Raw genomic sequence first — 15,011 nt, 5'->3', positions numbered from 1 at the left:
AAAACAAACATAGGGAGGAGGCTTTTGATGTTGACATGCATGAAACCAAGGCTTTTTCGATCACAGAAGTCAACAAATGTGCGTGGGGACACGCAGGGCCTGGGTTTACCTCCACGTCACCCGCGGAACAGAGGAGTAGTATGAGGGTGCGGCTAAAGGCTATCAAAACTGGTTGCCTAGAGCGTTGGGGACAGAGAATAAGAGGAGCAGGTTTTTGGGCATGGTAGAATATATTCAGGGCATAATGTGCAGACAGGGGTATGGTGGGGTGCGGGTACGGCGGAGGTAAGCCCAGGCACTGGGTGATGATGAGAGAGATTTTATCTCTGGACATGCTGGTTGTAATGGGTGAGGTCACCGCATATGTGGGAGGTGGGACAAAGGAGGTATCAGGGGTATGAGGAGTGGGACTAGGGGCTCCATTGTGAACTAAAACAATGATAACTAACCTGAGCAACAGTATACAAGGCATATTGACATTTGAGAGAGACATACAGCGAGGCATACAGTAATCACAGGTGTTGAATTGGGAAAGCTAGCTAAAGCAGTGAGTGAGACAACAGCTAATCAGCTAGCATAACAACAGCAGGTAAAATGGCATTGACTAGGCAACGGGGCCGACAGATAAATCAAACAAGCAGAATGGAGTACCGTGATTAATGGACAGTCCAGCGTGCATCAGCTATGTAGCCAAGTGATCAGAGTCCAGGGGCAGCGGTGGATGGGGCAGGGGGCCTGGACTGGCGAGTGTTATCCAGGTTTTAAAAAACTAACAATGACTAAGTAGCTTGTAGCTAGTTAGCTGGTTCGCTTCTGGAGGTCCTTGAGTGTGTTCTAAAAATTACAAATAATAGCGATTCCGTATCACATTGGGTGAGGCAGGTTTCCGGAAGGTATAAACAAATTTTAAAAATCGGGAAGAGATAGAAAGTACATATGGGCCACTGCGATGCAGACGGTTAGCAGGCCTGTGCTAACAAGCTAACAGATTAGCAGGCCGGGGTAAACAAGGTAGTAGTTAGCGGACCTGGGCTAAACAAGCTAGCAGTTAGCATGCCGAATTAGCAAGCAAGGAGATAGCGAGGGCTAGAGAGTTAGCCTTTGGAGGACGTCGCGATGGGGTGAGTCTGTTTATTCCTCTTCATGCAGTGAAATTGATAGACCGGTCGTGGATCCGGGTATAGAAGCCCAGGAGTATGCTAGGAACACAGGAGCTCTGGCCGGGCTAGCTTCAAGCTACATGGGTGGAAACGCTAGCCAGGAGTAATCAACCAGGGTTGCGGTTTAGCTCAATAGCTAGTTGTGAAGATCCAGCTGAAAAAAATGTTCCGTTTGCGGAGGGAATCCGGGGATAAAAAATAATTAGGTCCGTTATGCTCTGGTTAGCGTCGTGTTGTTCGAACTGGAGAGAGCTTTCCGAGCTAAAGGTTAGCTGATGACCGGTTAGCTGAAGACCGCTAGCATAGCTGGTGCTTAGCTGGCTAGCTTCAGTTGAGGGGTTCCGGTTCCGAAGTAAATATAAATACTTTAGGAAAAGTAGCTACATTGGGTGAGGCGGATTGCAGGAGAGTATTTGGAAGCTTAGGTTTAGCAAAATGTTTTTAAAGATATGCGAAGTAAAATATCTAAAACAAAAAAGAGACGATATTTACAGATAATTACAGAGAGACGATACAACAGGACGACTTACTGCTACGCCATCTTGGATGGAGTGTATAAAACTATAGCATAAGCAAGGACTGTATAACACAAAGCAGAACTACTATGACCAACTAATAATAGTTACAACAGTAAACAATATACACACAAGTTACAATAGTTACACCAACTCACTTCTGTCCACACACTCCATCACACATGTCCACTTGAAGAGAAACTGAGGAGGCTGTGTGACCTGAGCAGGTCAGAGTACTATCGTTTGTCCGGCTCCCAGCAACCACCTGACCCTAGCAACCTATCAGTGGCCAGGTCACAGAGGTCACTGGGAGTTTGGGGACACAATTTATGATCCCTCAGTCTCTTTGCCAATGTCAGGGAATGTGTGGAGTAAGGTGTGAGATGTGATAACAGTGGAACAGCACCATTGCCAGTGGGAATTATCTACAATAATGAATAGAAATGACAGAACAGATACTGTATCAGGAACTTATCTGTCAATCTGATCATTACTTTGATGATGCTATGTCTTTCTGCCAGGTGACTTGGACATGACATTTAAGGTCAATGCTTTAATCATTGCAAACAACAGCAGGCAACCAGAACAATATCAGCTACGTATGTAACAATAGCCCTGTTGTTGTTGAACACAAGATGATTGAAATATTTTTCTGGCCACAGGTTCATTATAGTTACAGTGGTTTGCTTTCACAAATTACATCACCTAGCTCAACTGCAAATACAGGAGTGTAGTACTGATAGCTTCTGCGTGAACGGTAGGTGAATGATAGCAAATGGCTAAATGGGAGGTAGCACACCCGTGCTTTATCCCTGTCTCAGTGTCCCAATCCCAAAAATAGGGAATAGGGTGCCATTTAGAAAGCATACCCTGTCAAATGTCACAGCTGTAACATACATGAGTGAAAATGGAAAATAAGCCTAAGCAAATCAGGTGTTGAATGATGACTGTATGAATGTGAAACAAATCCAGCCTAATCTGTAGAAGCAAGGTTGAATCTTCTAGTTATGACTGCAAAGTAGAACATAAGCTGAGAGCACAGTTGGACACACCATGTGCTAACAGTGCCACCATGACAGATATTTGGTCCAGTACCAACTCATCTACGATGATGACGAGGGCTGTGTGATGAATGTGTTCATTTTGAGGGTTCCAGTTTTTTGAAGAATGATGCCTTGAGCTAATACAGAATTGCATGCGTCGTAATCAAAGATAGATGGACTGCCGTTTATGTCAATTTCCTTGCTTAAACACTGCTCCCGCCGTTAATAACCTCGATTCATGACTGCCAGAGCCAGCCTCAAGTTCACACAGTAAAAACGACCAGCGCTACCCGCCGCTACCATTGTGCAACCTTGACTTCATAAGAACCAATTCATGCCTCGACTTCTCCAACACACATTTTCATAAATTACAGTAAAGAAGAAATATGAGGCCCATTTATTCTCTCCTCGCTATCCACTTCCCCCTTCTGTCATTCAGCCTCTATAAGACGCCACCTCTCTCATGAATCATAATGGACAATGGGCTTTTCAGGGAAATACGTACGTCGCGCAGACATTTGCACCAAATTGCTTTTATTCACTGCTTTATGTTCCTCACAATACAAACAACCAGCTCATTGAAAAGTGAATAAATTCCGATGAGGCAGGGAGCTGTGTGCTGCATTTGAAGCTATGAAGCACCCGGTTGGTCGGTTTACTGGCCAAATATACATAATTTCCAGTCCTGGCATATTTATTTAATTGATTAATAACCCCATGTCTGTGGGAAGTAGTTGAGGTAGAGTGGATGAGGAGGGTGTCATTGCCTGAAGTCTAAGGCTGTGTCGCAAATGGCACTCTATTCCCTACATAGTGCACTACTTTTGACTAGAGCCATATGGGCCCTGGCAAAAAGCAATGCAATATAGGGAATAGGGTAGCATTTGGGATGCTAACAGTCTAAATTAGAGGAATAAAAAGTTCCCTGCAGCCTCAATCACAAGCCAAACTCTCTGCTTGTTCCTAAACACCTTGGGGAAACATTCAGCTGACTCACAGCCAAAGTGGGCATCTCCGCGAATGGTAGGCTCCTGCCCTCGCTGGTCCACTGTAATTCATTATGTTGCCTGTATAGTCTGACGAAAATGCCTACCAGCATAACAGTTATGAAGCTTAATAAAGACCCTGGAGCGACATGAGTCTGGCAAGTGAGATGGTGTAATCTGCCATTAGGCCATGATTAGGAGGAGTGCTCCACTGACTCCAGATCCACGGGGGGAAAGGGGGGGGGGGGCGGACGGACTCTGTATCGATGGACGGAGCCTTTATATCTGTCCATGAAAAAATGATGGTGCTCATATGAGTTTTGTGTTAACGAGAGTTGAGAGATGCAGGATTATCAACTCTCAATCACTTTCTGTCTGTTTACTGTGAGCTGTTAAAGAGATTAGGAGATATTGTCCTCGCTCTCTCTCTCTCCCTCTTCTCACCATCTCTCTCTCTCTCTCACCATCTCTCGCTCTCTCTCTCTCTCTCTCTCTCTCTCTCTCTCTCTCTCTCTCGCTCTCGCTCTCCTCACCATCTCTCTCTCTCTCTCACCATCTCTCTCTCACCATCTCTCTCTCTCTCTCTCTCTCTCTCTCTCTCTCTCTCTCTCTCTCTCTCTCTCTCTCTCTCTCTCTCTCTCACCATCTCTCTCTCTCTCTCCTCTCACCCTCTCTCTCTCTCTCTCTCTCTCACCATCTCTCTCTCTCTCTCTCTCTCTCTCTCTCTCTCTCTCTCTCTCTCTCTCTCTCTCTCTCTCTCTCTCTCTCTCTCTCTCTCTCTCGCTCTCGCTCTCTCTCACCATCTCTCTCTCTCTCTCACCATCTCTCTCTCTCTCTCTCTCTCTCTCTCTCTCTCTCTCTCTCTCTCTCTCTCTCTCTCTCTCTCTCTCTCTCCATTCTCTCTCTCTCTCTCTCACCATCTCTCTCTCTCTCTCACCCTCTCTCTCTCTCTCCATCTCTCTCTCTCTCTCTCACCTCACCATCTCTCTCTCTCTCTCTCTCTCTCTCTCTCTCTCTCTCTCTCTCTCTCTCTCTCTCTCTCTCTCTCTCTCTCTCTCTCTCTCTCTCTCTCTCTCTCTCTCTCTCTCTCTCTCTCTCTCTCTCACCATCTCTCTCTCTCTCTCTCTCTCTCTCTCTCTCTCTCTCTCTCTCTCTCTCTCTCTCTCTCTCTCTCTCTCTCTCTCTCTCTCTCTCACTCTCACCATCTCTCTCTCTCTCTCACCCTCTCTCTCTCTCTCTCTCTCACCCTCTCTCTCGCTCGCTCTCTCTCTCTCCCTACCTCCTTTTCTGTCCCTCCCTCCCACCCTGTCTTTCTTTCTCTCCATCTCTCTCTCTCCCCATCTCTCTCTTTCTGTCTCTCTGTCTCTCTGTCTCTCACACATACACACACAGATGGTAAACTAATGTACTGTACCACCACTGCAAACAGAGCAATGCTTCTACGAGAGGCTCTTTGAATGGTTTATCACCAGGGCAATGCAGAGAAGTCCACCTTCTCAACTCATTATTGTGATTATATAAACTTGTCTCATGTTTACCGTATTATATATTGGGTCATATAAAAAAACAACTTGAGTTGTGCATCAACTTCATTAATTATTCATCCCATATGGAATAGAAGTGATTCACATAGCTGTGTTTTGGGCTCTTAATTGTAAAGGACGCTGGGTAGATGCATTAAAAAAAAATCTGGGTGAAAATGGGTCACTCGAACGAGTGAACTATAAACAGTCAACTGTGGGTCCCCAGCTGAGAACTACTGAGGTTCTACCCCTGGCTACAGGGGCTACAGCCCTGCTTCTGTAGTGTTCTCTCTCGTCTTGGGGTTTCTAGCAAAATACTCAGAGCTCTGATTAAGCCTGATGCTCTCATAGATAAGAGGGTAGCCTCAGAAATAATTTAGGGATACTCTAGTCCTTATACAATACACAGTACACTGTGCAGTACCCCCCCCCCATCTTCCCTATAAACAGCATAACCAGCCAGGGAGACCTTCACCTGATAGTGGAGGTCGAGTGCAGAAGCTCTCGTGAAATAGCCTCAGAATATTTTAGAGATACGCATCTTCTACAGCATACAGTATAATATGGACAACCTCACAAACCGCATATAGTAGACCTTAACCTGACAGTGGAGGGCAAGGGCAGATGCTCTCATGAAATAACCTCAGAATATATTAGGGATATGCATCCTTACACAACAGGCAGTACAGTATACAGACCCTCTGATGAAATTAACAGCTACTCATGCAATATGTGTATGTGATCGCTACGAGAATTTAATACAAAACATTTGCATTTGCTAGCAAGCCACACAGGGCCTGAAATTCACAGTGGAGGGCTGGCCCTCTCATGAAAACGACAGACTACTGAACGGACTACTCAGCCATGTGCAGGCAGTGTATGATGAGCCAGCAAGTTGTTTGATGATACATCCTGTCAATATGCATCAAACATCAAAGTCCTGGGCTACGTCCCAAATGGCACTATATTCCCTACATAGTGAACTATTTTTGACCGGAACCCAATGGGCCTTGGTCAAAGGCAGTGCACTACAGGGTGCCCTTGTGACGCAAACGTCTTCTCCATCTGCAGAGGGTCACGGACTGGTGATAGCAGCCAGGTGATACATTTAGAATACAGCTAACAAGATACAGTTGAAGTCGGACGTTTTACATATACCTTTGCCAAATATACTGCTCAAAAAAATAAAGGGACCACTTAAACAACACAATGTAACTCCAAGTCAATCACACTTCTGTGAAATCAAACTGTCCACTTAGGAAGCAACACTGAATGACAATACATTTCACATGCTGTTGTGCAAATGAAATAGACAACAGGTGGAAATTATAGGCAATTAGCAAGACACCCCAAATAAAGGAGTGGTTCTGCAGGTGGTGACCACAGACCACTTCTCAGTTCCTATGCTTCCTGGCTGGTGTTTTGGTCACTTTTGAATGCTGGCGGTGCTTTCACTCTAGTGGTAGCATGAGATGGAGTCTACAACCCACACAAGTGGCTCAGGAAGTGCAGCTCATCCAGGATGGGACATCAATGCGAGCTGTGGCAAGAAGGTTTGCTGTGTCTGTCAGCTTAGTGTCCAGAACATGGAGGCGCTACCAGGAGACAGGCCAGTACATCAGGAGATGTGGAGGAGGCCGTAGGAGGGCAACAACACAGCAGCAGGACCGCTACCTCCGCCTTTGTGCAAGGAGGAGCAGGAGGAGCACTGCCAGAGCCCTGCAAAATTACTTCCAGCAGGCCACAAATGTGCATATGTCTGCTCAAATGGTCAGAAACAGACTCCATGAGGGTGGTATGAGGGCCCGACGTCCACAGGTGGGGGTTGTGCTTACAGCCCAACACCGTGCAGGATGTTTGGCATTTGCTAGAGAACACAAAGATTGGCAAATTCACCACTGGCACCCTGTGCTCTTCACAGATGAAAGCAGGTTCACACTGAGCACATGTGACAGAGTCTGGAGATGCTGTGGAGAACGTTCTGCTGCCTGCATCATCCTCCAGCATGACCGGTTTGGCGGTCATGGTGTGGGGTGGCATTTATTTGGGGGGCCGCACAGCCCTCCATGTGCTCGCCAGAGGTAGCCTGACTGCCATTAGGTACCGAGATCAGATCCTCAGACCCCTTGTGAGACCATATGCTGGTGCGGTTGGCCCTGGGTTCCTCCTAATGCAAGACAAAGCTAGACCTCATGTGGCTGGAGTGTGTCAGTGGTTCCTGCAAGAGGAAGGCATTGATGCTATGGACTGGCCCACCCGTTCCCCAGACCTGAATCCAATTGAGCACATTTGGGACATCATGTCTCGCTCCATCCACCAACGCCACGTTGCACCACAGACTGTCCAGGAGTTGGCACATGCTTTAGTCCAGGTCTGGGAGGAGATCCCTCAGGAGACCATCCGCCACCTCATCAGGAGCCTGCCCAGGCATTGTAGGGAGGTCATACAGGCACATGGAGGCCACACACACTACTGAGCCTCATTTTGACTTGTTTTAAGGACATTACATCAAAGTTGGATCAGCCTGTAGTGTGGTTTTCCACTTAAATTTTGAGTGTGACTCCAAATCCAGACCTCCATGGGTTGAAAAATTTGATTTCCATTGATCATTTTTGTGTGATTTTGTTGTCAGCACATTCAACTATGTAAAGAAAAAAGTACTTAAAAAGAATATTTCATTCATTCAGATCTAGGATGTGTTATTTTAGTGTTCCCTTTACTTTTTTGAGCAGTGTACATTTCAACAAATTTTTCACAATTCCTGACATTTAATCTGAGTAAAAATTCCCTGTCTTAGGTCAGTTAGGATCACCACTTTATTTTAAGAATGTGAATAACAGCAGAGAGAATGATATACAGTGGGGGAAAAAGTATTTAGTCAGCCACCAATTGTGCAAGTTCTCCCACTTAAAAATATGAGAGAGGCCTGTAATTTTCATCATATGTACAGTTCAACTATGACAGACAAAATGAGAAAAAAAAATCCAGAAAATCACATTGTAGGATTTTTAATGAATTTATTTGCAAATTATGGTGGAAAATAAGTATTTGGTCAATAACAAAAGTTTATCTCAATACTTTTTTATATACCCTTTGTTGGCAATGACAGAGGTCAAACGTTTTCTGTAAGTCATCACAAGGTTTTCACACACTGTTGCTGGTATTTTGGCCCATTCCTCCATGCAGATCTCCTCTAGGGCAGTGATGTTTTGGGGCTGTTGCTGGGCAACACGGACTTTCAACTCCCTCCAAAGATTTTCTATGGGATTGAGATCTGTAGACTGGCTAGGCCACTCCAGGACCTTGAAATGCTTCTTACGAAGCCACTCCTTCGTTGCCCGGGCGGTGTGTTTAGGATCATTGTCATGCTGAAAGACCCAGCCACGTTTCATCTTCAATGCCCTTGCTGATGGAAGGAGGTTTTCACTCAAAATCTCAAAATACATGGCCACATTCATTCTTTCCTTTACATGGATCAGTCGTCCTGGTCCCTTTGCAGAAAAACAGCCCCAAAGCACAATGTTTCCACCCCCCATGCTTCACAGTAGGTATGGTGTTCTTTGGATGCAACTCAGCATTCTTTGTCCTCCAAAAACGACGAGTTGAGTTTTTACCCCAAAAGTTATATTTTGGTTTCATTTGACCATATGACATTCTCCCAATCTTCTTCTGGATCATCCAAATGCCCTCTAGCAAACTTCAGACGGGCCTGGACATGTACTGGCTTAAGCAGGGGGACACGTCTGGCACTGCAGGTTTTGAGTCCCTGGTGGCGTAGTGTGTTACTGATGGTAGGCTTTGTTACTTTGGTCCCAGCTCTCTGCAGGGCATTCACTAGGTCCCCCCGTGTGGTTCTGGGATTTTTGCTCACCGTTCTTGTGATCATTTTGACCCCACGGGGTGAGATCTTGCGTGGAGCCCCAGATCGAGGGAGATTATCAGTGGTCTTGTATGTCTTCCATTTCCTAATAATTGCTCCCACAGTTGATTTATTCAAACCAAGCTGCTTACCTATTGCAGATTCAGTCTTCCCAGCCTGGTGCAGGTCTACAATTTTGTTTCTGGTGTCCTTTGACAGCTCGTTGTTCTTGGCCATAGTGGAGTTTGGAGTGTGACTGTTTGAGGTTGTGGACAGGTGTCTTTTATACTGATAAAAAGTTCAAACAGGTGCCATTAATACAGGTAACGAGTGGAGGACAGAGCAGCCTCTTAAAGAAAAAGTTACAGGTCTGTGAGAGCCAGAAATCTTGCTTGTTTGTTATTGACCAAATACTTATTTTCCACCATAATTTGCAAATAAATTCATTAAAAATCCTACAATGTAATTTTCTGGATTTTTCTTTCTCATTTTTGTCTGTCATAGTTGAAGTGACAGGCCTCTCTCATCTTTTTAAGTGGGAGAGCTTGCACAATTGGTGGTTGACTAAATACTTGTTGCCCCACTGTATTTCAGCTTTTATTTATTTCATCACATTCCCAGTGGGTCAAAAGTTTACATACACTCAATTAGTATTTGGTAGCATTGCCAAACGTTTCGGGTAGCCTTCCACAAGCTTCCCACAATAAATTGGGTGAATTTTGGCCCATTCCTCCTGACAGAGCTGGTGTGACTGAGTCAGGTTTCTAGGTCTCCTTGCTCGCACACGTTTTTTCAGTTCTGCCCACAGGTTTTCTACGGGATTGAGGTCAGGGCTTTGTGATGGCCACTCCAATACCTTGATTTTGTTGTCCTTAAGCCATTTTGCCACAACTATGGAAGTATGCTTGGGGTCATTGTCCATTTGTAAGACCCATTTGCGACCAAGCTTTAACTTCCCGACTGATGTCTTGAGATGTTGCTTCAATATATCCACATAATATCCCTTCCCTTTGATGCCATCTATTTTGTGAAGTGCACGAGTCCCTCCTGCAGCAAAGCACCCCCACAACATGATGCTGCACACCCATGCTTCAAGGTTGGGATGGTGTTCTTCGGCTTGCAGCCCTCCCCCTTTTTCCTCCAAACATAACGATGGTCATTGTGGTCAAACTGTTCTATTTTTGTTTCATCAGACCAGAGGACATTTCTCCAAAAAGTACAATATTTGACTCCATGTGCAGTTGCAAACCATAGTCTGGCTTTTTATGGCAGTTTTGGAGCAGTGGTTTCTTCCTTGCTGAACGGCCTTTCAGGTTATGTAGATATAGGACTCGTTTTACTGTGGCTATAGATACTTTTGTGCCGGTTTCCTCCAGCATCTTCACAAGGTCCTCTGCTGTTGTTCTGGGATTGATTTGCACTTTTCGCACCAAAGTACATTTATCTCTAGGAGACAGGTGTCTCCTTCCTGAGCGTTATGATGGCTGCGTGGTCCCATGGTGTTTATACTTGCGTACTATTGCTTGTACAGATGAACGTGGTACATTCAGGCGTTTGGAAATTGCTCCTAAGGATGAACCAGATTTGTGGAGGTCTACAATTTTCTTTCTGAGGTCTTGGCTTATTTCTTTTGAGTTTCCCATGATGTCAAGCAAAGAGGCACTGAGTTGGAAGGTAGGCCTTGAAATATATCCACAGGTACACCTCCAATTGACTCAAATGATGTCAATTAGCCTATCAGAAGCTTCTAAAGCTATGACATAATTTTCTGGAATTTTCCAAGCTGTTTAAAGGCACAGTCAACCTAGTGTATGTAAACTTCTGACCCACTGGATTTGTGATACAGTGAATTATAAGTGAAATAATTTATCTGTAAACAATTGTTGGAAAAATTACTTGTGTCATGCACAAAGTAGATGTCCTAACCGACTTGCCCAAACTATAGTTTGTTAACAATAAATTTGTGGAGTGGTTCAAAAACGGGTTTTAATGACTCCAACCTAACTTGTAGGAAAACTTCAGACTTCAACTGTAAGCAAAGCATGAGGTAAAATGAGGACAAAGTTGAGCAATTAGAATTAACATATGAACTTGTCAGGCAGAACAAAGTTGCATATCACTATAAAGTGTATTTCCGTTAAATTAGAATGTCACTAATATTTTTGTAATTTATGTTTGACCCCTTATAATAGGCCTGTGTGTGTGTGTGTGTGTGTGTGTGTGTGTGTGTGTGTGTGTGTGTGTGTGTGTGTGTGTGTGTGTGTGTGTGTGTGTGTGTGTGTGTGTGTGTGTGTGTGTGTGTGTGTGTGTGTGTGTGTGTGTGTGTGTGTGTGTGTGTGTGTGTGTGTGTGGTAGAATCAGGCAGTGTCTGTGAAACAGCAGCAGACTCTGTGTCCCCAACGACAACCTATTTCCTACATACTGCACAACTTTTGACCAGAGTTCTATGAGCCCTAGTAAAAAGTAGCGCACTATGTAGGGAATAGGGTGCCATTGGGACATGAGGGCACTGAGTAGCAGAGCAGAGCAGTGCAGGCAGTGAAGTGGAGGGCCAGGGGCTTGCAAAGTTTACAACCATCTGCTCCAATTACAATACAGATGCATCTCATTACAGTTCCAACCACCAAACCTCTCTCTCTCTCTCAGTCTCACTCTCACTCTCATACACACATGTGTGTGCACATAAACACACAGACACAAACACGCACATGCTCGCACACACACACACACAAATGTTTTTGTATCTTCCATTGCCTCTGAAATTCTGTTTTCTTCATTCAAAAACAGAGAGAGAGAGAGAGAGAGAAAGAGAGAGAGAGAGAGAGAGAGAGAGAGAGAGGAGATATTTCGTGGATCACACTGGTTCAGTGAAGTCATCTACCTTTGAAGGGAATCAGCAGGAATCACATTGTGCTGTGCGCGGCACTGATGGACAGAGAGGGTTCGTTTACGCACCAGCTTACTAGACCAGTTCGTTCTTATTCACACACACACCGTTCCGTGGAAACCCGTTCAAAATACCTTCTTCAGTGCATTTTACGCAGTATGTGGAAAATCCAGCCTATAAAGTGGACGAAAATAATACATCAATTTCCCATCTGGATGTTGGTTAACTCAAACTATAGGCTATTATGTGCATTTGCATGTTTGTGAAATTAGTCTTTATCGAATGGTACATCTTGAACTGTCTAAATGTAGCCTACCCGTTGTTTACACTGGCGTATTTGTTGTAGCAAGTACAATTTGCGGGAGTAAGCACTGATACCATAACCATTCCACTTAGCCACAGGGATATAATAATAACAACAGCTGCTACAATGTAGTACACTGCTCTGCCCTGCATTGCAAACTCGGATAGTCCAGTCCATGTTTCGCTTTGACACACGGGATGTGCTTGCTGCGCATTTCTGTCAAGTGAAAGCAGCATCATCATCAACGGCCGGTATCCTACACACATGGCTAAGGGGAAAGTTCAGTTTAATCAATGACAGGATGGGCAATAAAGGATTCTGGAAAACATATTTAAGCACTCAGCAAAAGAGGTTTAACACATTAACTACAGAGGATTGTGGGTGTCCAAACGAATAAATAGCAATAATGTCACTGCTGACAGTGGCAATCTGTTAAAAAAAAGTAGTCTTGGCGAATATCCCTCGTCAAAGTAGACATAATGAAAGTAAAACATAAGTCACTATATTAAATCACACGGACTACATACAAGCAAAGTAGGCTACAGCTACACAAAGCTGAGAAAAAAAACGTATTGTCTTTAAAATGTCAATACTGCAAATTCCACCCCATCCCTCTCCATGCACTCAAGCAGCAGGTCGGCAACGGTGTGTGCGTGTGTGGAGAAAACACACGGTGCTCACCTTTTCCAATTGCCCCATATGAACAGCAGAAAATGACTGCTAGCTGTAAAAGCATTTCAGTGTGTCTTCTGGTCTCCAAATCCATGTTCGAAACGAAAGGATGCTACTGGAGGACAGAGCCCTGTCCTGTCCTCTAGATTCGTCAATTAATCGCGCGCCTCTGTGTGCTGCCTGTGCGTCTGCTCTGTCCTGTGCAGTGCTCTGCTGCTCACGCCATCCAACTGCTGCCGAGTCCGACTCGAGGAGGAACAGTTGAATGCATTCCTTGTGGAGTGCTCAGAGAGAGTGAGAGAGCAGGCTGAGACACACCTCTACAGCCCCAGTCTCTGTTGGCGTTAAGTCAGCAGCTTTTAAAGTGTCCACTAAGCAATGCCTTTAAGACCAAAAATTCCTAGGCTGAATTTTGTCTTCTATTTAACTAACTTCTGGCGCTGCGTCTCAGTTACAGGTATGGTGACATCATTTAGCCAAACATTTAGCCTGAACTACTGTATGAGTTGTTATTTTAATGAGAGGTGGGAGGTGGCTGTGAGAAGGCATGGAGGACGGTTTTTGTATACATTTGCCTCAGAAAGTATTCACACCCCTTTACTTCTTTCCAAATTTTGTTGTGTTGCAAATTGGGATTAACATGGATTTAATTGTGTTTTTTTGTTGTCAGAAAAAAAATATGAAAAATAACACACTAATCTATCTTTGTTAGATAAGCATTCACCCCCCTGAGTCAATACTGCTACAGTAGAATCACCTTTGTCAGCGATTACAGCTGTGTGTCTTTCTGGGTAAGTCTCAAAGAGCTCTGCACACCTGGATTGTACAATATCTGCACATCCTTCAAAAAATTCTTCAACCTCTGTCAAGTTAGTTGTTGAACGTCGCTAGACAGCCATTTTCAAGTCTTGCCATAGATTTTTCTCAAACCGATTTAAGACAAAAATGTAACTAGACCACTCAGGAAAATTCTATGTTGTCTTGGTAAGAATAAAAAAGAAATCAAAATAAATAAATACAAATATTATGACAAAAGTAGTGCATTGAGGCTTTACTAGTCCTGTATTAGCGGTCCGATATTGCCTTATTTAGCTCGGGCATTAAAACAAATTATGCATTCAAGCTACCTCCTGGGGGTGAGCCGGGTGCCCAGTTCTGGCGGAAGGCGACGTTGGGTTGAGCACGTGGAGTAACGTAAGATTCCTTGTTTTCACATGCAAAAGTGATTGCTTTTCATAAAACCTGTAACGACGTTCGTCTGTTGAAGAAAGAGAGTCGGACCGAAATGCAGCGTGTTGGTTACTCATGACTTTAATGAAAGAAACGCGGTACATGAAATAACTGATACTAAATACAAAAACAACAAAACAGAACGTGAAACTATTACAGTCTATCTGTATTTTTTTTTTATAAAATGATTTATTATCTTCAATACCATTCATTCTTTACAACTCATAATTTACATACATACACAAATAATGGTATTTTAAATAAACTAATTAAACTAAAACATAAACCCCAAACAAATCCTAAGGGGAGCATCTTCTCTCCCCGTTACCCTACAAAATACCTCTCCCTATCTCCCCGTCCCTAATCTATCCTCTTACAAATCTAAATGACACCCAGCCCTAAACCCCCCTTCCACCTCTCCCGAGCAGCATGCTGCCCCCACTTCCTCTCCTCCGTCTTCATCCTCCCCCTCAAATCTCCTTCCACCCTCCTCACTATCCCTTCCACCCCCCAATCTCTCCCTGTCTTCACCATGTTCTGCCTTGCTTCCCACAGCCCCCGTTTAAAGAGACTCATGAGAAGCCAGAGCAGAAACCTGTCCCTATCCGCCCATCTCGCTCTCCCTACACCCCTCTCTAACCTGGCCCACGTCAATACAAAATCCCCCTTTACCAAACCTAACAACACCCGTGCCCTAGCCCATACTACTCCGGCAAAGGCACAGTCCCAAAAGACATGGCGCACAGTCTCCTCCCTGCCACAAGAGGATCTTAGACAGGTGGGGGATTGCACCAAATTATACCGGTATAAGATGGAACGTACTGGCAAACAC

At 44.5% G+C, this 15,011-nt stretch overlaps 1 protein-coding gene across 1 annotated transcript in view; it reads right to left on the bottom strand.

Annotated features, from left to right (window-relative positions):
• Window positions 1-13,222, bottom strand: part of LOC124047774 (contactin-associated protein-like 4) — a 212,085-nt gene extending 198,863 nt beyond the window's left edge. Inside the window, 1 exon segment of the mRNA XM_046368083.1 lies at window positions 12,959-13,222. Coding sequence (XP_046224039.1) covers window positions 12,959-13,043 — 85 coding nt within the window. The 5' untranslated portion in view covers window positions 13,044-13,222.
• Between the last annotated feature and the right edge of the window lie 1,789 nt (window positions 13,223-15,011).

The sequence above is a fragment of the Oncorhynchus gorbuscha genome, linkage group LG11, assembly GCF_021184085.1.
Source record: "Oncorhynchus gorbuscha isolate QuinsamMale2020 ecotype Even-year linkage group LG11, OgorEven_v1.0, whole genome shotgun sequence".
NCBI lineage: Eukaryota > Metazoa > Chordata > Actinopteri > Salmoniformes > Salmonidae > Oncorhynchus > Oncorhynchus gorbuscha.
Note: the sequence above shows the minus strand (reverse complement) of the source record. Positions and strands in the feature narration are given on the sequence as shown.